The 21629-nt window shown below is 45.3% G+C and overlaps 1 protein-coding gene across 6 annotated transcripts in view; it reads right to left on the bottom strand.

The window, feature by feature from the left end:
• Nucleotides 1–21629, bottom strand: part of Gpatch2 (G-patch domain containing 2) — a 174974-nt gene that overhangs the window by 56337 nt on the left and 97008 nt on the right. For 5 of the 6 annotated variants that reach the window (XR_007980596.1, XR_007980595.1, XM_052201321.1 and 2 more), the window contains 2 exons: nt 7421–7460; nt 501–571 (listed from right to left, as the gene is read on the bottom strand). Coding sequence is in view for 3 of the 6 variants with exons in the window: in XM_052201321.1 (XP_052057281.1) it covers nt 501–571; nt 7421–7460 (111 nt within the window). In the remaining 3 variants the exon portion in view is untranslated. The remainder of the gene's footprint in view (nt 1–500; nt 572–7420; nt 7461–21629) is intronic. The other variant, XR_007980597.1, reaches the window with a different exon arrangement.

Genomic DNA, 21629 nt, shown 5'->3' with positions numbered 1-21629 from the left:
GGGGTCTTAAACATAGAGAACTTAGGGTTCTCCAGTTCGTAAATGATGGATGCAAGGAATGCAATTACTACAAACAGGAAGATGGTGGCAGGGGTGGGGATAGGGGTGGGGCGTGGACTCAGTTCCAGGAGAGCAGAGCGAGATGACAGAAGTGCGTGTCTGCAGACACGCAACCTCCCAGCATTAACAACCCTGTCTCTCCCAGAGAGTGCAAGGGAAATAGTGCCACAGAGCAGAAATAGGAAAGAGGACGGGTGCCCACGGGCTTATTAGGTAACTTAAGATAAAAAATAACCTAAATGTATTTTTTTTGGGGGGGGACCCGTATTTCCTTACATTTCACCAACTTTAAAACAATTTAATCAAAATAGCATCTTTTATTTTATTCATCCCTGGGAACCCTGACGTAGGTTCTGATAAACACGACATGATTTATAAGGTTTCCAGGTTTTCCAGAATGGCGCCGAGCCCGTAGGATGGAGCGCATCCTGGACCCTTACCTGCTGGCTGTTTTCCCGGAGCAGTTTTTCTTGTGTCCTCTCTCCGCTCGGTTATCTCTCAGAAGCTGATGCTAGACAGTGTCAAGACAAAGTGTGAAAACAAAAACAGTTCCGTTATACTATTTTGCGATGAGGAAAACAGTTTGTAATTGAAGGGGCACTGGCATGCCCAGGCACGTAACATCCTGGCCACTCTGTTTGCTAACGATGCCAGGGAGGGATGGAAGCCTTACCAGCTGCAGTGACTGATGTCTTGGAGCATGGAGCTTAGTTAGGTGTGTCTCCTACTTCTATAGCCACAGTACTGACACCCACCAGTGTCTAAGGCTTTCATTGTTAGGCGTGGCTGTCATTGTTCTAAGGCTGATATGAAAGAGGATACTGTTTCTTATGTACCTAAGCCTGACATAGCAGAAAATACACCAAAAGCGGTCTCTAAAACCTACTAACTTGTATGTATGCATTCATGTACGTATGTATATGTGTGTGTATATGCACATCCTCCAAATGTCTAGACATCCATGTCCCTTCATGTCTGCTTTACTCTAATTAACTGGAAATAAAATAGATGTGGGAACATTCAGCCAGTACTCTCACTATGTCACTCAAAGCTTAATTTACTTTTATCCATAATGACTATGAAGATGCACGGCATACCAGAAATCAGCCTGAGCAGAGGAGGGTTTACAGGACTGACATGTGACAGATCTGTGCTCCAGCACACTCTCCAGTCATCTGTTTCAGTGACAGGGTCATCAAATACAAACTGTACCCTCAGACAGACAGAACCTGCACCCTCAGACAGACAGAGCCTGCACCCTCAGACAGACAGAGCCTGCAACCTCAGACAGACAGAGACTGTACCCTCAGACAGACAGACTGTACCCTCAGACAGACAGACTGTACCCTCAGACAGACAGAGACTGCACCCTCAGACAGATAGAGACTGTACCCTCAGACAGACAGAGATTGTACCCTCAGACAGACAGAGCCTGCACCCTCAGACAGACAGAGACTGTCCCCTCAGACAGAGACTGCACCCTCAGACAGACAGAGATTGTACCCTCAGACAGACAGCGACTGTACCCTGAGACAGAGACTGCACCCTCAGACAGACAGAGACTGCACCCTCAGACAGAGACTGCACCCTGAGACAGACAGAGATTGTACCCTCAGACAGACAGAGTCTGCACCCTCAGACAGACAGAGCCTGCACCCTCAGACAGACAAAGACTGTACCCTCAGATAGACAAAGACTGTACCCTGAGACAGACTGTACCCTCAGACAGATAGAGACTGTACCCTCAGACAGACAAAGACTGTACTCTCAGATAGACAGAGTCTGCACCCTCAAACAGACAGAGCCTGCACCCCCAGACAGACAGAGATTGTACCCTCAGACAGAGTCTGCACCCTCAGACAGACAGAGCCTGCACCCTCAGACAGACAAAGACTGTACCCTCAGATAGACAAAGATTGTACCCTGAGACAAAGACTGTACCCTCAGACAGAGACTGTACCCTCAGACAGACAGAGACTGCACCCTCAGACAGACAGAGACTGTACCCTGAGACAGACAGAGCCTGCACCCTGAGACAGCCAGAGACTGTACCCTGAGACAGACAGAGACTGTACCCTCAGACAGAGACTGTACCCTGAGACAGACAGAGACTGTACCCTGAGACAGACAGAGACTGTACCCTGAGACAGACAGAGCCTGCACCCTGAGACAGACAGAGCCTGCACCCTCAGACAGACAGAGACTGTACCCTCAGACAGACAGAGACTGTACCCTCAGACAGACAGAGACTGTACCCTGAGAAAGACAGAGACTGTACCCTGAGACAGACAGAGCCTGCACCCTCAGACAGACAGAGACTGCACCCTCAGACAGACAGAGACTGTACCCTCAGACAGACAGAGATTGTACCCTCAGACAGACAGAGACTGCACCCTCAGACAGACAGAGACTGTACCCTCAGAGAGACAGAGACTGCACCCTCAGACAGACAGAGACTGTACCCTGAGACAGACAGAGCCTACACCCTCAGACAGACAGAGACTGTACCCTGAGACAGAGACTGCACCCTCAGACAGACAGAGACTGTACCCTCAGACAGACAGAGACTGTACCCTGAGACAGACAGAGTCTGCACCTCAGACAGACAGAGACTGCACCCTCAGACAGACAGAGACTGTACCCTCAGACAGACAGAGATTGTACCCTCAGACAGACAGAGACTGTACCCTCAGACAGACAGAGACTGCACCCTCAGACAGACAGAGACTGTGCCCTCAGACAGACAGAGCCTGCACCCTGAGCCAGACAGAGACTGTACCCTGAGACAGACAGAGACTGCACCCTCAGACAGACAGAGACTGTACCCTCAGACAGACAGAGACTGCACCCTCAGACAGACAGAGACTGTACCCTGAGACAGACAGAGCCTACACCCTCAGACAGACAGAGACTGTACCCTGAGACAGAGACTGCACCCTCAGACAGACAGAGACTGTACCCTCAGACAGACAGAGACTGTACCCTGAGACAGACAGAGCCTGCACCCTCAGACAGACAGAGCCTGCAACCTCAGACAGAGACTGTACCCTCAGACAGACAGAGACTGCACCCTCAGACAGACAGAGATTGTACCCTCAGACAGACAGAGTCTGCACCTCAGACAGACAGAGCCTGCACCCTCAGACAGACAGAGACTGTACCCTCAGACAGACAGAGTCTGCACCCTCAGACAGACAGAGCCTGCACCCTGAGACAGACAGAGATTGTACCCTCAGACAGACAGAGTCTGCACCCTCAGACAGAGCCTGCACCCTCAGACAGACAGAGCCTGTCCTTCACTTTTCTAAGGTCTAGTCTCCACCTGTAAGACAGGAACCTGGGACACTGACCTATGGAGAGAATGGAGCCTGAGCTCTGCAGGTGTGAAAGTGGTCACAGTTAAGAACTCAGCTGTCAGTTTGTACAGACAGAGTCAGGAACTTCTGATGAAGGGGAACTATTCTCAACAGTTCCACACCATCACAGAGAACTGACTGCTAATCTGGCCACTGTCTGATAGCCCAGAGTTTCGTTCCATCCCTAGTATCCAAGCATGCCTTAGCTCCTTAAGTTCTTCTGAAGGATCTACTTAGTTCTATCCAGATCATCACCATCCCAGCCCAGGGCACGGTGTTCTCACTTCACAGCCTCCTAGATGCTCTCCCTGTCTGAGGCCTTGCTCTAATCCAGGCCATTCTGAGCTGTAGTCAACATGAGCTTTCCTAAATGAATCTTGTTTTATTACACGTAAAATAAAATTCAAAGTCTTGTGTCAGGCTATCATGGCCCTTCATAATTTGATTACCTCTCTACACGCGTAACTTGTTGTGCTCCCTCCTATCCCTGGTCTAATCTCCTTACTTCCTCAGATCCCAGCCATACTGAGCTTTCCTTTGGAAGACGGACCGTGCCTTTGTCCACAGTGGCTTTTTACTTCAGTGTTTCAATTTATCTGCATCTCTAGGGCTTAGATTGTTCTGGAACATTTTCAGTGCTCAGTAGATATTTATTGAATGAATGAATGAATGAATGAATGAATGAGAATGAAGTAGGGTATGAGATCTGGTATATGATATGCAGCTAAAACCATAGCTCATTATTGCTACTTATAGAAAATAGTGACCATTTATCTTAAGTCCATTAATCTAAAAGCGTTTCAATTTAGAAACACTTTATACCATGAACATTAAATTGGTTCTGAAACTACAAAAAAATTAATTGCTTTGTCATTTCTAAGTCCAGTACCTTCAAGTCTATATATAAACCAACATAAGGTGAGATGACAAAATCCCCTCCATTATCTTAAGATTCATGGCTTTTCTCATTTTAAGATTAAAGTCACTGGAACTATTTTCCTGGGGATGGCATTAAAATAGTTCAAAAACTTTAAAAGTTCATGAAGAAAAGTCTATGACAACTGAGATTTGAAATTGCAACCCTGACGGCAGGCTGTACCAACCTGATCTGGGAGGTTTTGAGTCCAGCAGAAAGGAGATGATGCTGACTCTGAACTTGGCTCTACTTCTGAGTAGATCCATATCAGAATGTGTTAGCCTAAAATTCATGGTTTTGATGGGTATGGTGTGAAAAAGACAAAGACTGCAATAATGCAATTAATACACATAGACTCCATCATGAAGTTATCTCAAGTTTACCAATAAAATCACAAATCAAAGTCAACAATAAATTTTGAATGAAGTTCAGATAAAACAGATTTAAATGCCTAAGCCATGAGCACGTTAATGCATGGAGCTCAATGTTTGAGAACACTGAGAAGGCTTGGATGAGTGCGTGCTGTGTCTGAGAAAAGGCATAGGCTGCAAGCTCACGGTGAGAGCAGCTGCGGCTGCATGGTGGGGCTCCTCAGTGTCACACAGAAGGTCCCTCAGGGGTTAGGACTCGTGTCATCCTGGCTAAGACCAGAGCTTACCTTCAGGCCTTCAGACTGGGGGACTTAAGTCAAATGGAGCTATAACTCCGTACCTAGCCCTGTGCAGGTGTCCATTTCACAATGGCTGTATGAAGACAGTGCCACGTCAACATGCAAAACTGATGCTCAGGAGCTTAGGGCTGATGGAGCCAACCAGAAGGACAAGAGGGTTACTTGTAGCGCATGGCTTCCATGTATACCAAAGGGGAAGAAGGGATTTCTGAGCTCTTCATGTTTCCACAAGACTATTAAGTCTCATGAAAAGGAAGAGGCACAGTCCTCTTGTACTGTTGCTACAGACAAAGTATGTCGGGTCAAACACACCTCGGCTAACACAGCTCTGCCAGGAACCCCTCAATATCTGAAAAGCCATTTCAAGCCTCTGCAGTCTTGGCCTTTCAGTGTCTTCAATATTAGAGAGAGAATGGAGTAACATCTAAACTGATCAGTGACTCAAATGTCAAGTTGTTAGATGTTCACAGAAGAAAAGCCTCAGAACCTAAACCCTTGTGCACACCAGAAATATACACACACACATGCAGAAGCATTGACATGTATGTGGGTGTGAGCGCACGCATCTAAGCATGGCAGAAGCATAAGCATGCCAGACAGCACACAAACGCACATAAGACAGTGCACGAGGAACAGAGCGTGAAGCTGAAGGAAGGAGTGGAGTGAGGATTTGAGGGGAATTACGTCACTACTGTCATGACTCTATGCTGCTACACTGGAATAAGAATAAAGGGCAGTGCATGGCAAGTCATTCATTCAACAGTGAAGAGCCTTAGATTTCTGTTTACTGTGCTACAGTGAGGTCTCTGTTGGATCCAGGAACGATCACGCTTCACAATGTCAGTGCTATGCATGTGCCTATTGCTACCAAGCTACCCGGTCGGCCCTCGCTGCGCAGGTTCCACTGCCTCTCTTCAAGTAACTGCTGAAAATTATTTTGACGCCCAGAGCTGTGCGGCCCATGCCTCAGCCGTCACTCGCAGAGGCACACTGAGGGGCAAAACCAAGTCAGCTAGGTGATGGACCCAGTCAGGTGACGCTGTCCTTCCACAGCACTCATACTGTGAACAAACTGTCCTCTTAGTGTGTGTGTCCTTTGGAATTCAATGCTCTTGTACTTCTGTGGCCTCAGGAATAATGTCTACTTCTGTTATGCTCAAGAGAACTGTGATAGGCTAGTAGAGAAAAGGCCTGCCTGTCAAGACAAGCCCTGCTCAGGGGGAACTACAGTGTCGTTGTCAGAGCTTAGTGAGTCAACAGTTTGATGTTTGAAATAGAATCTCTGTCTCTGTCTCTGTCTCTGTCTCTCTCTCTCTCTCTCTCTCTCTCTCTCTCTCTCTCTCTCTCTCTCTCTCTCTCTCACACACACACACACACACACACACCCCAAGGTCATAACCTTACAGATGAAGAAGACCAAAATTCTGGAAGAAGCTAGCTCTGTACTTCCTCTACGAATACTGGTCAGCATTAATGAATTAAGTGTTTGAGTCTACTTATAGACCCTAAATACCACAAATTAAATCATTACCTACATTTACTAATTAATAACTTACTGAGTCAAGACAAAAATGTGGAATGCATACTGAAGTTTAAGCAAAAGGGCTTAAATTACTAAAAATTACTAAATATTAAACTAAAAATTAGTCAAAAAGATTATGACTAAAACAGTGAGAAGGGATTGGTACCTTTCTCTCTAGAAGCTAGGTGAACTTTCAGACAGTGGTTTCCTTATGGATCACATGACTAAAACATAACTCTATCATTCAAAAGAGCAAAAGCCCTCTCAAGGAGTCACACACTAAACTGTAAGTTTTACGATTTATCACGATCTAACTCTAAATAATATTAGCATGTTTTAAGGAGAATTAATAGACTCAAGAACAAGGCAGAACACCTAGTTCCTGCCAGCCCAACTGCTCACTGCACAGCCATGAACATCAAACAGCTAGGTTAAAACATACACCTGAAACAGGTCACATCTTAGAAGAAATCATTGCCTGCTTCTCAGTGCAGTAACAACCTGTGCTACCTGATCTTACATGGATTTAATTTACTTGCTGACTTGGATTTTCGAGGCAATTTTTCCTGCCAACCAGGCTAGCCACATAGGCTAGCCCACTACATGGATGAGGATGCTAAACTCCTGATCCTTCCATCTTAATGTGCCAACCACTAGATTACACAGGCATGCACAATCACACCCAGTATTTCCTAGTAAAGTCCTACACGTGAGCCATTCCACAGTGGGTGTGACTACCTGTGTGACTCAGGACAGTGGCAGTGGGAGGAATCTTGGACGCATGCTGAGGTCAATATTAAGCCCCAGCACAATTAACTCTTTTTAAAATAAACTGCTCTCTCTATGCTGACTTACTATCCCAAAGGAGACAGACACTGAAGGAGGTGGTCCCTTACCTGGCCGTGCTCTGTCCTAGCCCCAGGGCTAAACCAGTGGCTGTGGAGAGAAGAAGAGGTGTGAGCTGGCTCCTCCCCAGAAGCACGTGCGTATGCTTTAAGGAATTTGTTCCCACCAGCAAAAGAACCTTAAATATGCTTTATTTTAATGGATATTTCATGTAATTCTAGACTTACACCAATTTTGACAGGAATGTAAGAGTGCTCATAACCCAGTAATTTTCAATTTAATAAGCAAACGGAGTTAGAATTACATTTCCATTTAATTATGTTAACATAAACTGCTGGGACTGTGTTCATTTTACAAATCAATTCTGGTTATAAAATCTACAAATGCTATCATTTGCCACAACTTAATTATAGCATCATTATGGCAAATTATGACTTTTGATTATTGGAGTTATTTAAAAAAGAGTTGAAAATACAAGAATAGCCTATTCTGCAGCTCTGCACTAAAAAAAAAATCCAGTTATGAATCCCAGACCATCTATGTTGTACTTTGGATCCATTCCTTTTACAGCTAAGCAATCATGGTAGCAGGTCAAAAAGGTTCCACAACCGTGAAGTCACAGTGGCAACACAGTCAAATCTTCTAGTTCTGCCGCCAAGCCCAGCTCTTTCCACACAGAGTCTCAGCACATTTGTCCCTGGGAGTGCTTAGCAGCTACACATCTAGTGTTCCAGTAGCAGCACATATGTGGAAGTGGAAATTAAAGATGTTGAAAACACTCACCACTACTAAGAATACTAGTGACCGTAAGTAAGAGCCTTTGGTATTCCAAGGTCAGCAGCATCTTTCTATGCTATAGGCTCTTTACAGAGTCGGGGCAGCCAGGTAGGAGTGAGGGACCAGTCCCCACAGCGGGGTTGTCTGCATCTCCTTTAGAATTTCTCCAGGTCACGGCTGGTGATGGTCCCTGGCAGGCCAAAACCCACACTGCCACAAGAAGGGACACTTCACCCAACCAGCTACCAGCTGGAAGCAAACTTTCAATGAGGGCTCCAGACGGCTTGGCCAAGATCTCTTTTCTGCTGTGGATTGTTTTAAAGCAAAGTATTTAAAGATCAAATGCACAGGCAGTGAATCGTTTCTTAAAAGGATTAAAGCAGCAGGCCTTTGTGCTGTCTCTCCCAGCTCCAATGCTCAGGCTGCAAAAACAGCCTTTGGTCTTTTCCTCTTTACAAACATGCTACGTTTTACACGAACTTGGTGCAGTGGTGGTGTGTAACTGATTTAAGGTTAATGGCTGAGTCCTGTTGGCATAGCTTTATTCTTCCCTGGCTCCTGATGCTCTCCACCTTAGCTGGACAGTGAGGTAAGAGGAAGACGCCCTATCACTGCTCGATGACTGCGCACTTCCTGCCACCACGCCTTCGGTTCCTTCCCAGCTGGTGCTGGCCTGGCTTCTTCTCTGCTGTGTTTTTCTGCTTTCCCAGCAGCCTCTTTTAAATGAAGAGTCACACCTTTGTCACCATCAGTGATAAAGATGAAAGTGGGGCAGTGCAGTCCAATGCCTACCCTATTTTAAGTGCTCAGCTATTCTACAGAATTTTGAAAGACATGTGATTGTTTTCTATGGCATTTGCTGAACCTACACCCTTGTATCTGCTGACTCAGTCACTGCACTGTGGGTCTGGAAACTGGCTGAAGACTCTTCTATGCCCTCTTTGCTCAACATTTTTCTGTTTTCTGTCTTCACAGGATTTGGGTAAAGAGATTCAAGATAAGTTTTCAAAGAGACGAAAATCCTGAGAGGCAGTTTGACCACTGAAGAAGTTACCAGAAGTAAATTTTCAGAACTTTCTGTGGACTGTTGAGCATAGGGCAGTGTAACTTGGCCGGTTCTGGAGGGTCACTGGGGACTTCTGAGAAGGTCCCCTGAGCTGGGGTGGGAGGGGCTGAGATTAAAATGCACAGGTGGGTGGAAGGGGCACGATGTGAAGAAGTATTCTGGCTAAGAGGAGGAAGGGGGGAGGAAACAGAGGAGGTGGAGAGTGGTGATGGACACCGGGACAGAGGAAAGGAACAAGGAAAGCACCAGAGCCAGCACCAACAGTCGACAGAAGATGTGGATTTCCTGTAAGAAGCAGAACTGTAAGAACACGGGTAGAGGAAGGCGTAAGTGGCCACGTTCCTCTGAGTGAGTCAATGAGCAAAGGCTGTGAGTGAGGACTGAGATCTGGAGGCCAGCAGAACACCACATTCTAGTGGCCAGGAGTTCTGGGTGCTTTTGCTGCTGAGGAGACAAGAAAGTGCTTTGGTACCTGAGCAGCACAGCAGCGGTCAACTGGGGAGCAAGCCTGTCCGAGGGCTGGCACGAAGAGTCCATGCCAATCCCTCTGCAGTGCCTTTGGTCTCAGGAACACCCATCAGCGAGACAGTTAGCATTTAATCCCCAAACTCTCAGAGGTAGATGCTTTGCAAACAAAGACACAGGCTCAGAGAAATGAAGTCATTTGTCACAGATATCATAAGCAAGCAATAGTTGGAATACAAAGGTCAGTGCTCTGATTCTATAGCATGTTCTTCCAGCCGCCAGGCCTGTGGCTACTGACAAAGATGCAGCAGCTGAAAGCAAGAGAACGAAGGACCCAAGTGTCCCATGAACAAGGGTAGGAAGCATGTGGCTCTCTAGCAAGGATGATGCCTTACTGGGTATCGGTGTGGTGAGGAGAGGGCGGCCTCTGTGTGCACCGCTGCACAAACACCCTGGCAGACTCACAGGCTTCCTCTTCTGCAGTGTCCGCACCTTTGCTCACACCTATCTCCTTTTAAGAAATTAGGATCAGATACCAGGGTATTTACTTACTGCAATAACAGAAACTGGAGCTCTTGAGAGGGACAGTATTTAAGAGCAACAGTCACAACAATGACAACAGTGAACACGTACATGGAAGAATCAGTTACAGAAGCAGTAGCCATGAACTGCTGTGTCTAAAGAGTGCTCACTGCTGGGAACCTCACCCTGGCTGGCCAGGTGTCATTACGCCCCATCACACCGCCACAGCTCACAGGCTCACAAGGCTGGCATGCACCGGGGTAGCAACTGAACCCAGAACATCTGATTCTGGGCCCTGTGTTCTCAGGCAACCTTCCCTTTACCTCCTACAGTTTAATATCATGAGTTTTGGTAGAGGAAAGGCTGGGGTTGTGTTTCTGGGTTGTTTATCTCCTTTCTCTGGCCTCAGAACTTAAGATAATGATGGAATGATTTTAATAACAGTCATAAAAAATACCTGGAGTTGGGGGGATGACTGAGTTTGTAAAGCCAAGAAAGCTTGGAATCACAACAATGAGGAAGCCTTCTGGGGCTCGCTGGCCATCCAACTTAACAGAATAGGCAAACTTCACAGTCAGTTCATACACACACACACACACATGCACACACACACACACACACACACACACAGAGAGAGAGAGAGAGAGAGAGAGAGAGAGAGAGAAAGAGAGAGAAAGAGCGAGAGAAAGAGAGAGAGAGAGAGCAAATAAGTCATAAATGGGTAGTAATGTCCTTCAGGCCTTCAGATGTGAGTAAAGCTCACACGGTGGGCGGTGCCTGAAGCAGACTGCGGTTGCTGTGAGGACGAGGCACATGGATTTGTGCTCTAGTCAGGATTCTGGAGCAAGCTCACAGATAACTAAGGGTGAAAGAAGTAGGACGGATAGGCTGAGACAGGCCGCAGTCCTCTCAAGGCAGAAGAGCTGGGTGTGACCTCTAAGCTCAGTTCTCCCTGTAGGACACGGACACCGGGTGGGCAGATCGGGAACAGCCGATCAGGCCAGCACGGTTCTGTGGGGGGAGGAGGTGCGCACTGCCCCCTCTAACCCTTTGTAGCAGAGTTTCAAGTCAAGCAGTCTTGTACCACACAGAGGGAAGGGGCTGTGCTTCAGGACTCGGAGGTGCTGCATATATAGCACACACATTCCTTCTCCTGCTTCCATGGTCCCCTCTCTAAGCAGGGAGCTGAAGAGCAGGTAGCGGCTCGTATGGATTTCACAGGCAGTCAGTCCAGTCAGTCGGCATTACTCCTGGACAAAAGGACAACGCCAACCCCAAGAGTTTTGACTGAAAACTCCAAAAAAGTGTGTTTAGATACAGATCTTTAGAAATAAGTTTGTCTTTTTTGACAAAAAAATTGTGTGTGTGTGTGTGTGTGTGTGTGTGTAATGTAATCTGAACAGTAGTCATTGGTCAGATCTTCCTATTTAAATGTAAAGGAATATTACATTCTCAGTTCCCCTATTTAACAGTCACATTGTAGGCTTAAAGGTACACACGGTTTTAGGGACACCACCATGTTCATGTCAGTTCATGTGTGCACTACTGCAAACCATTTACTGGATAGCATTGGTCTTAGTAGGTTATCACTGAAAATCTAAATTAACACTGAAAGCATTATACAATCCTCCATGATGAACACGTTCCTTCGGAAGCGCAGGTCTTTTCTTGATGAGATCTGTAACTATGAAGTACACACAGGAAGGGGGAGGCTGGAACCACAGCACTTAGGAGACTGTGCCAACTGGTTGGTGTATGCTTGGCTCAGGGAGTGGCACTATTAGAAGGTGTGGCCTTGTTGGAGTAGGCTTGGCACTGGGTGTGGGCCTTAAGACCCTCATCCTAGTGGCCTGGAAGTCAGTCTTCCACTAGCAGCCTTCAAATGAAGATGTAGAAAACTCATTTCCTCCTGCACCATGCCTGCCTTGATGCTGCCATGTTCCTGCCTTGATGATAATGAACTGAACCTCTGAACCTGTAAGTCGGCCCCAGTTAAATGTTGTCCTTACAAGAGTTGCCTCAGTCGTGGTGTCTGCTCACAGCAGTCAAACCCTAAGACAGAGACCAAGATGAGAGAGTCCTGAGCTTCAACCTAGTTGATGCAAGAATTATAAAAAGGATAAAAAGGGGAGAGAAAACCAGAAACATAACAAACTCCTAGCCCAGATATAGAAATATAAATTGAAGCAAGATAGTCTAGCATCAAGAATCCATTTGGTTAAGAACTTAAGTCTTTGTAGCTACCTCAAACAGCAGTAAATAAATAAATAAAATAAAATAAAACAAAACAAAACAAACCGCACACACAAAAAAAACTAAGAATGAAGGCTAACCTGTCAGAACAGAAACAGAGAGAGCTCAGACATACCAAATGAACAAATCAAACAGAAGTAGACTACACCTCCATGTGGCTTTCTACTATCACAAAGAAAGACTACTTAACTGTGCCCCAGGCCTAGCCTGCCACCTTCTCCAGTCTCACCATGTGACAATCTGCCTTCATGGTGTTTCATATGTCTTAGAATTGTTCCAGATTCTTGAATGAAGAACATGCTATTTTATTTTCTTAAAATGTTCTTCCCACTCCCAAATCATGTATGTCATAGATTATCAGTTGTTATAGTTCAATGTACAGATTAAACGTAAGAATTAGAGCCCTTAGCTCAGCATATGATACACATATGTACTATCATGTAATCGCACATGCATGTGTCTGTCTGTTGACCACTGTCCGTTACCCACTGCTGATAGGTAAAGTCTGTGAGTAGCATGTGCACAGTGATCGAGTGTCCTGTCGTCTCAGGCATCCTGGGACAAGAACATGGCTTAACACGGTGGCTAGGCAAGGCTTGATGAACTGCAGCTGCCACCATTGTTCTTTATGAAGATATTCCTCCTTCATTAGTTTTTTTTCTATGATACAAAACACCAACTATAAAATTATAAAAAGAGGCTCTTTAAGTGTTTCATTTGCTTTATTAAAACACTACTGAAAATTCAGAAAGTTGAGCTTGATGTGCTTCATAGATGGAAAAATCCAAATGTTACAGGCTCTGGCACCGCTCAGGTAGCTTCTGGCAAATGTTATACATTTGAAGTCTAGGTTCCTTCCTTATCAACAAAAATAACACTGGGGGCTGGCACGATGGCTCAGCAAGTCAAGTCTTGGGTAGGAAAGCTTAACTCTTTTAAGTTCAGCCTCTAGAAACAACATAGGGAAAGATTAGGAGAAATCATTCTATAAAGTTGTCCAACCTGCATGTGTGGGCCACAGTATGTGAGTGTACACACACACCACACACACATACACACACACACACACACACACACACAAACACACGCTCGCGTATCAATAAAATATAAGGAAAAGAAAAAGACCTTTCTCAGAACTTAGAGGTTTAAACATAAATTCTAATCTCCCATAGAGAAGGCATTTGAAATCAGTATTAATGTCCTTTTCCCTGCAGAACACCGCGGGATTCAGTTACGTGTAGTTTCATTCTCAAGCTTTGGACCCTCAATGTCCACAGAAGAATGAACATGACTGAGGCTCCCCACAGAATTCCCACAGGACTTGCATGTCACAAAACATATCAGTGATGATGAAGATATTTGTTTCCTAATTGATTTTTGGTCAAGCAGAGTTACAGTGGGTGTCTCTGGAAAAGTCAAGTCACCTATAAAATGAAGAAAGAACACCTGCTTTGGTAATTCAGAGAATAAAGACATTAAAATGACACATCGAAAAGTGTTCTGAGGAAGAAAACCTGTAAGCTGCAAACTGCCGACGTGCTTCCTGGCATGTAGAGACCGCACAGTGCTCCTGCCGTCTTGTCTCCTTAAGTAGGGAGGTGACCTCACTTACTCCATAATGAAAAGGGAGCTGGGTCAGCTTACAACTCACACCATGGAAACCGAGATTAGTAAGAGGTGGAGCTGACCTGGCACATTGTGACCTCAGCCTAGAGGTTAGCCTCTTTCCCCACAAAGTAAGAAATGCTAAACTTAAAAGGGAAAAAGTATTTCCAGTGAACATAACCTTTAATCCAGTCAAATCTTGCTTAAAGCAAGCTTGATATTTACACAAAAGATAAAATGAGTGAATATTTGCTTTATGAAGGAATTCATCATAGGATTGTAACGAGTTATCTGTGTGCATCTTTAAAAAGTTCATTCTACATACAGCTTTTAAGGTGGATATATTTTACATAAAAATAGAAACAGAATATGAATATCGATTTAAAAATCAATTAATAAATCATATTTATCTCTTTAAGATTAAGTATCTTGCAAGTAATTGAGAAAAGTAGATAGAATCCTGGAACATTTTTTGGTTTTCAAGACAGGATCATGTTATGTTGCCCTGGCTGGCTTAGCAATCTCAAGTTCAGACTAGTGTTGTGATGTCTGGCAGTTAATTCTCTTGCTTCAGCTCCTAACCGCGGGTCGTAGAGGGTGTGCTAGTGGGCCAGGCTCTGCCGTCATTTAATAAAACAAGATTTATGCTTACACAAAGTTCTAAGAGGGAGTCATGTTAGTTTTTACATTTTTTTGATTGTTTGTTCTTTTCTGAGACAGGGTTTCTCTGTGTAGCCCTGGCTGTCCTGGAACTCACTTTGTGGACCAGGCTGGCTTCAAACTCAGAAATCCACCTGCCTCTGCCTCCCAAGTCCTGGGATTAAAGGTGTGTGCCACCAGTGCCTGGCTTAGGTTTTACATTTTACTATTTACATATTTAGAAAGGCAGCAGGATGATGGCAGAGACAATTCCATTTCAAACACTGTTTTAAGATGATGATGATGATGATGATGATGATGATGATTATTGCTTATGTATGACTGTGTGCCCCGTGACTTTGGATTCTGACAGAGCAGAAGCACTGGCTCCTGGTGCTGAAGTGACAGAGGGTGTGAGCTTCCTCTGGTACTGAGAGTTGAGCCCTGGGTCTCTGGAAGAGCGGCATGTGCTCCTAACCACCAAACCATGTCTCTAGTCTCCTCAAACTTTCTTTTTTGACGCTGACTTCACTGAATTAGCTGTGGCTCTTGGCACATCCTGTGCAGGTCTTATATTAATGCACACTTCATTTGTCTGTGCTCTACATTTCCTGCTAAAAGGGAATGAATATCTATTAATGCCTGGCCTTTCAACATGATAATACTTTTCCAGGGAATAATTACTAAAAATGTTTTTTCCCTACAATTAGCACAGCACAAAACAAAATGTCATCTCACTAAACTGATCACGGTTCATCACTACGGGGCTCTTACACTCTTCAGTGTGTGGTCCAAATGTCTACAGGTCCATGTTGTGAGGTGTGGGCAACGCTGCCATCAGCAAGTACTAATCTGCGTTTGTTTTTATAATGGAAATTACCTTGAAATGTTCCTGCATAGTATTTACTTGGTTGGTTATTGGCTACAGAAGTAATGGGTGGCGTGCACGGCCACGAGCGCTCTGCCGCAGAGCTGCAGCCCACCCCTCACCAACACTTTACCTGAGTGACCTCCACTCTCCTCCTCAGTGGAGAACTTTCACTGTGGAAGAGCTGACTGCTATGGTCCTCTACACCCTAAAGCCACCTCCCCCTTCTCCAGCGGAGCTCCAGCATCTTCCCATCTATTTAGACACAGCCCAGCACAGAGACAGAGCTCTGGGAGCTGCGATCCTCCACTGCCCACATTCAAAACCCAAAGTCCCTTCCATCATGCTCTAGAGCCAGCATGGTGACTTGCTCTACTCACTCAAGTCTACTTTACCTGTGACATTACACCAGTGGGACTCTTCATTTTCATATGTTTGTGTGAATAGTGCCCGAATGTGTATATGCATGCTTTTAAGGCTGTGGACACAAGTTGTGGGGTCCTCACACCTGTATAGCAAGCCCTTCACCCACTGTGCCACCTCCCTAGCTCACACCTGAAACTGTTTTATGTATTTTTCTGTAAGAAAGTTTTGGAGATTTGATAAAGTTCAAAACCAAAACTAAACAACAACAACAATGAAACCCAAGTCTCATTAGGTAGGCAAGTTTTGAACTTATAATCCTCCTGCTTTTGCTTTTCTGAGTGTAAAGGTTAGTCATGTGCAACCAGACCCAGGGAGGAATCATTGATGGAATTAACACAGTAGGTTCATGCTGTGATGCTTCCTGTTTTCCTACAGGTCCTTAGGCTGTAAGGTAAACTCAGGGAAGATTAACCCATGCATTTCCTGTGTTCCTGTCACAGTATCAGGAAGGGCTGTTTCAGGAACTAAGTCAGATGACTGATCACGAAGTATCTTTTAGCTGAGTGACATTCCAGATGTAAAATTCTGTTGTGTTTTAACTCTCAATATCACGAAATAGAAATCCAAGATTCCACCATCATGCTCAACATTAGACTAGAAAATCAAGTTTGGAAAGAGGCAGAGGATGGAGAGCTCTCACGGACAAGCACCCAGCTTCCCAAGCCACCGAGCTTCTCAAGCCAAGGCTGCTCTGAAGCCATGAAACCGCTCGGCAGAGCACTGCCCACCGAATGGTGAGAATCTGTGGACAAAAGCTCTAGAGTCTTCAACATGCCCCCGCTGGTCACCTTGCACTGCCACAAGGCAGAACTCTGGGGGGACAGACCAGAAAGGACCAGCAAGGAAGGAACTGCGAAAATAAGGGAGAGCCAACTGAGTACGTGAGAACAGGCCAACCTCAACCTCACAGCCACCAACACTTGATGAGACTCCTGCCTCCACCATTGAGAAATGTGCGGCTACAACTCTGCAGCAGTCTCACAAGCAAGCGGCTCCCAAAGGCAGGGCCCTCTCTTCAGAATGGCGGTCAAACTGCTCATGCTCTGCCATGCTGGGCACTAGGAATGGCATTCCTAGATGGAAATCTTCATCTCCTGCTGAGATGGCCTGCCTTCTGCAACTCCTTACTGCCCATGTGTAGCTGTGGTGCATAAGTCACTCTACCAAGAGGATCATGGCCAGACTGAATTAACAAGCCCAACGGTTCGAGGCCCTGGATGGGAGCCTGAGGGAGATGAGGTAAGCAGCCCTAGGAGGTGTGGAAGAGGTCTCTGGGGAAGGCTAGAGTGCTCTGCACACTGCTGGCCTGCAAGGAGCAGAGCATGGGGATGGGAGGTGGTGGCTGGCATGGCAACACTGTCAGTGCTCCTGACTGGAGCGCGCAGGGGCTGTGAGCTGAACTCAGCAGGAACATTTCTTCCTTGCTAGTCTACTAGGCGTGACAACCAGGCATTTTGCTTCTGCTCAATGGCCACAAAGAGGCTGTTGCTGAAAGGTCAAACAGGAGTCCTGCTGGCACAGTCCTCTTCAGAGCAGAGGAGAGGAGGCCCAGAAGCAGCCCTCTTAAAGACCAGGAGACAATGACCATGAGGACATCAGAGAGAAGGACAAGGAAGGCAATGTGATTGGCAGAACTGGGTCCCTGCAGGAGACAGCCTGGGCCCTAGTATCATAATCCGGAACAGCACCTTCTTTGGACACAGGCTCTCCACCAAGACAAGTTAAATGAGATCAGTGAGGCAGAGCCTCAGTCCAGTGTGACACTGGAGCATCTCATTGGCCTGCCTTGGTGCCTTATAAAGGAGAAATTCGGACAAAGATCAGCACAGGGAAAATGTCACCAAAGCTGGATTAGGGGTGGGGGTGGGAGTATGAGGACCCCCAGCAGAGACTTTGTGAACTGTGAGAAGCAAGGAAACAAACAGGAAGTGCCTTCTCTCACAGCCCCAGGAGGGAGCTAACCCTACTGACTGCTTTGCTTCAGACCTGGGGTTTTCCTGGCTAAATGATAAGGTTTTTGTTTCAGACATCAACTTTCTGGTGTTTTGATGCAGCAGCCTAGAATGGGAAACAGATGACAGAAGGAGACCGAGAAGCTTGTAGGCCTTAGGTGATACAGACTGGTTTGTCAAAAGAAGCTCCCTTTCTATATTCATGTAAGGAAACAAAACAGGAGACATACATCTAAAGCAAAGCAAAACTGAAACAAAACCACAAATGACATCAATGTACGTCCCTACAGCATGCGCTGACAGAAGTCTCTGCAAAGAGCCCTGATAGGAGCCAATCCCAGGTCTCAGGACAGAGGGGACATACAGGTCATATGTGTTGATAATGAGAATGGAGTTTGGTGACAAGAGGAGTGTCAGGCATGGCGGTGCAGGGTGCTTGTTGATGACAGCTAAGGCGTCCACACTGGTGGCAGATGACAGTGGGTATGTTAAGTAAGAAAACAAGATGATGACCAGGTAGTTTACCCTGGAACCATGGACAGCTAGAGCCTGAAGGACCCACAGGAACTCTACAAGGACATAAAAGATAATAGAGAAGCACAATGGGTGGGAATGGGAAAGAAGAGGTCAGAGGAGACAGACCCTGGGGACAGGACTGCAGCCCCTGGAAAGGCAGGGATGGGAGGTATCTGGGACTGGGGCTCCCTGGGGGGCAGGAGTGGCAGGACATTCACACATGGAATGAAACTTAATGCCCGCTACTCCTGGGGCATCTTAGCAGACTGCGAACCCAGGACACACACCCTGCAGTGGAGGAGACAGAGGGACACTGAGCAAAAGCCCTGTCCATTCAGCAACACTGAGGGCAGCAGGCATCCTGCTCTTTCCGGCTCCATCTAAGTGCCTGTCCCACCAGGCGCAGAGCAAACTGCCCCAGCAGGCACAGGGCTGACACAGTGGTGGCAGGAAGGAGGAGACCCCCCCCAGAGCATTACACTCTTCCTCCACCAAGAAGGGATGATCACAATAGTTCTGCATCTACTTGCCTCAGCTTCTGCAGCTTGTCTGAAGAAAATTAATATAAAAACTGCATACAACATTTGACTGCTGTCCTGAGTTTCTTTAAATTTATTTATTGATTTATTGATTTATTTTTAAGGCTTCATCATATCAAGCAAGAAAACAAGGGAGACTCTGATATCAAATTGCTGCCTGGACAATAGTTTGTTTTCTTTTCTTTTTCTTTTTTAATTCAATATATTCTTTATTTACATTTCAAATGATTTCCCCTTTTCTGGCTCCCCACTCCCTGAAAGTCCTATAAGCCCTCTTCCCTCCCCCTGTTCTCACATCTACCCCTTCCTACTTCCCTGTTCTGGTATTCCCCTATACTGCTGCACTGAGTCCAGAAGTAGGGGGCACTCTACCGTTCTTCTTGGACATCATTTAATATGTGGATTATGTCTTGGGTATTCAAAGTTTCTAGGCTAATATCCACTTATCAGTGAGTGCATACCATGATTGATCTTTTGAGACTGGGTTACCTCACTTAGTATGATGTTCGCCAGCTCCACCCATTTGTCTAAGAATTTCATGAATCCGTTGTTTCTAATGGCTGAATAGTACTCCATTTGTAAATATACCACATTTTTTTGTATCCTTTCCTCCGTTGAGGGACACCTGGGTTCTTACCAGCTTCTGGCTACTACAAATAGGGCTGCTATGAACATAGTGAGGCATGTGTCCTTATTACATGCTGGGGAATCCTCTGGGTATATGCCCAGGAGTGGTGTAGCAGGGTCCTCCAGAAGTGTCATGCCCAGATTTCTGAGGAACCACCGGACTGATTTCCAAAGTGGTTGCATCATCTTGCAATCCCACCAGCAGTGGAGGAGTCTTCCTCTTTCTCCACATCCTCGGCAACACCTGCTGTCTCCTGATTTTTTTACCTTAGCCATTATGACTGGTGTGAGGTGAAATCTTAGGGTTGTTTTGATTTGCATTTCCCTAATGATTAATGATGTTGAACATTTCTTATCTTCAGATCTCTGAAGAAGGAAATCGAAGAAGACCTCAGAAAATGGAAAAATCTTCCATGCTCGTGGATTGGCAGGATTAATATAGTTAAAATGGCCATCTTGTCAAAAGCAATCTACAGATTCAATGCAATCCCCATCAAAATCCCAACTCAGTTCTTCATAGAGCTAGAAAGAACAATTCTCAAATTCATCTGGAATAACAAAACACCCAGGATAGCCAAAACTATTCTCAACAGTAAAAGAACTTTTGGGGTAATCAGTATCCCAGATCTCAAACATTACTACAGAGCAATAGTGATAAAAACTGCATGGTATTGGTACAATGTCAGGCAAGCGGATCAATGGAATAGGATTGAAGATCCAGAAATAAACCCACACACCTATGGTCACTTGATCTTCGACAAAGGAGCTGAAAGCATCCAGTGGAAAAAAGATAGCCTTTTCAACAAATGGTGCTGGTTCAACTGGAGGTCAGCATGCAGAAGAATGGGAATCGATCCATTCTTATCTCCTTGTACTAAGCTCAACTCCAAGTGGATCAAGGACCTCCACATAAAACCTGACACACTGAAACTAATAGAAAAGAAACTGGGGAAGACCCTTGAGGACATGGGCACAGGGTTTTGAAAAGTTCCTGAACAGAAACACCAATAGCTTATGCTCTAAGATCAAGAATTGACAAATGGGACCTCATAAAACTACAAAGTTTCTGTAAGGCAAAGGACACTGTCAAAAAGACAAAACGGCAACCAACAAATTGGGAAAAGATCTTCACCAACCAACAAATTGGGAAAAGATCTTCACCAACCCTAAATCTGACAGAGGGCTAATATCTAATATATACAAAGAACTCAAGAAGGTAGAACCCAGAGAACCAAATAACCTTATTAAAAAGTGGGATACAGAGCTAAACAAAGAATTTTCACATGAAGAACTTTGGATGGCTGAGAAGCACCTTAAGAAATAGTTTGCTTTCTACTTAGGGTGTAGTTTTTGTTTTAAAAGAAAACCAGGGTTTTTTTTTTTTTGTTGTTTTTTGTTGTTTTTTTTTGTGTGTTTTTTTTTTTTTAAAGAAACAGATTTTAGACTATTTTTTAGAAAAAAACCAACTTGATAATTAATTCATGCCTTTCCACATCTCACAGGCCTCAATGTCAACCAACTTCCGATGGTAGGAAAGACACCTAACATCAAACTGCCACACATAAGATTGGGCTTTCTGATAAGACTATTTAGAATTAAGATTACCACAAGAAACCTTATCTATAACTTATATTGAAGTCATATAAACTGTTAGCTATGTAAAGTTACCTAGTGCGCCGTTTTGTCTGTTGCTAAAGAAAGTACGTTTTGGTTTCACTCTAGGTCTTCACTGTGATAAGCAGCGGCAGGCCAGGCAGGCGGAGCCAGGGAGAAGCATGGTGAAGACAAGTCATCTGGCGTTCACACTGGTACCACAGAAAGGCTGGCGCGGGCGTGCAACAGGCCAATGTCATGCACATTTAAATGCTTTTAGACAGGGCTTAGATTTCACTGACTAGGGCATGAACTTCAAACGCTGTCAAAATCAAGAGTGTAGTCACAAGTCCTACTCTGTCAAGGGCTCCACTATAGTCGTTCTCATACTGTTGCACTACAGTCATTCTC

The sequence above is a fragment of the Apodemus sylvaticus genome, chromosome 12, assembly GCF_947179515.1.
Source record: "Apodemus sylvaticus chromosome 12, mApoSyl1.1, whole genome shotgun sequence".
NCBI classification, from domain to species: domain Eukaryota; kingdom Metazoa; phylum Chordata; class Mammalia; order Rodentia; family Muridae; genus Apodemus; species Apodemus sylvaticus.
Note: the sequence above shows the minus strand (reverse complement) of the source record. Positions and strands in the feature narration are given on the sequence as shown.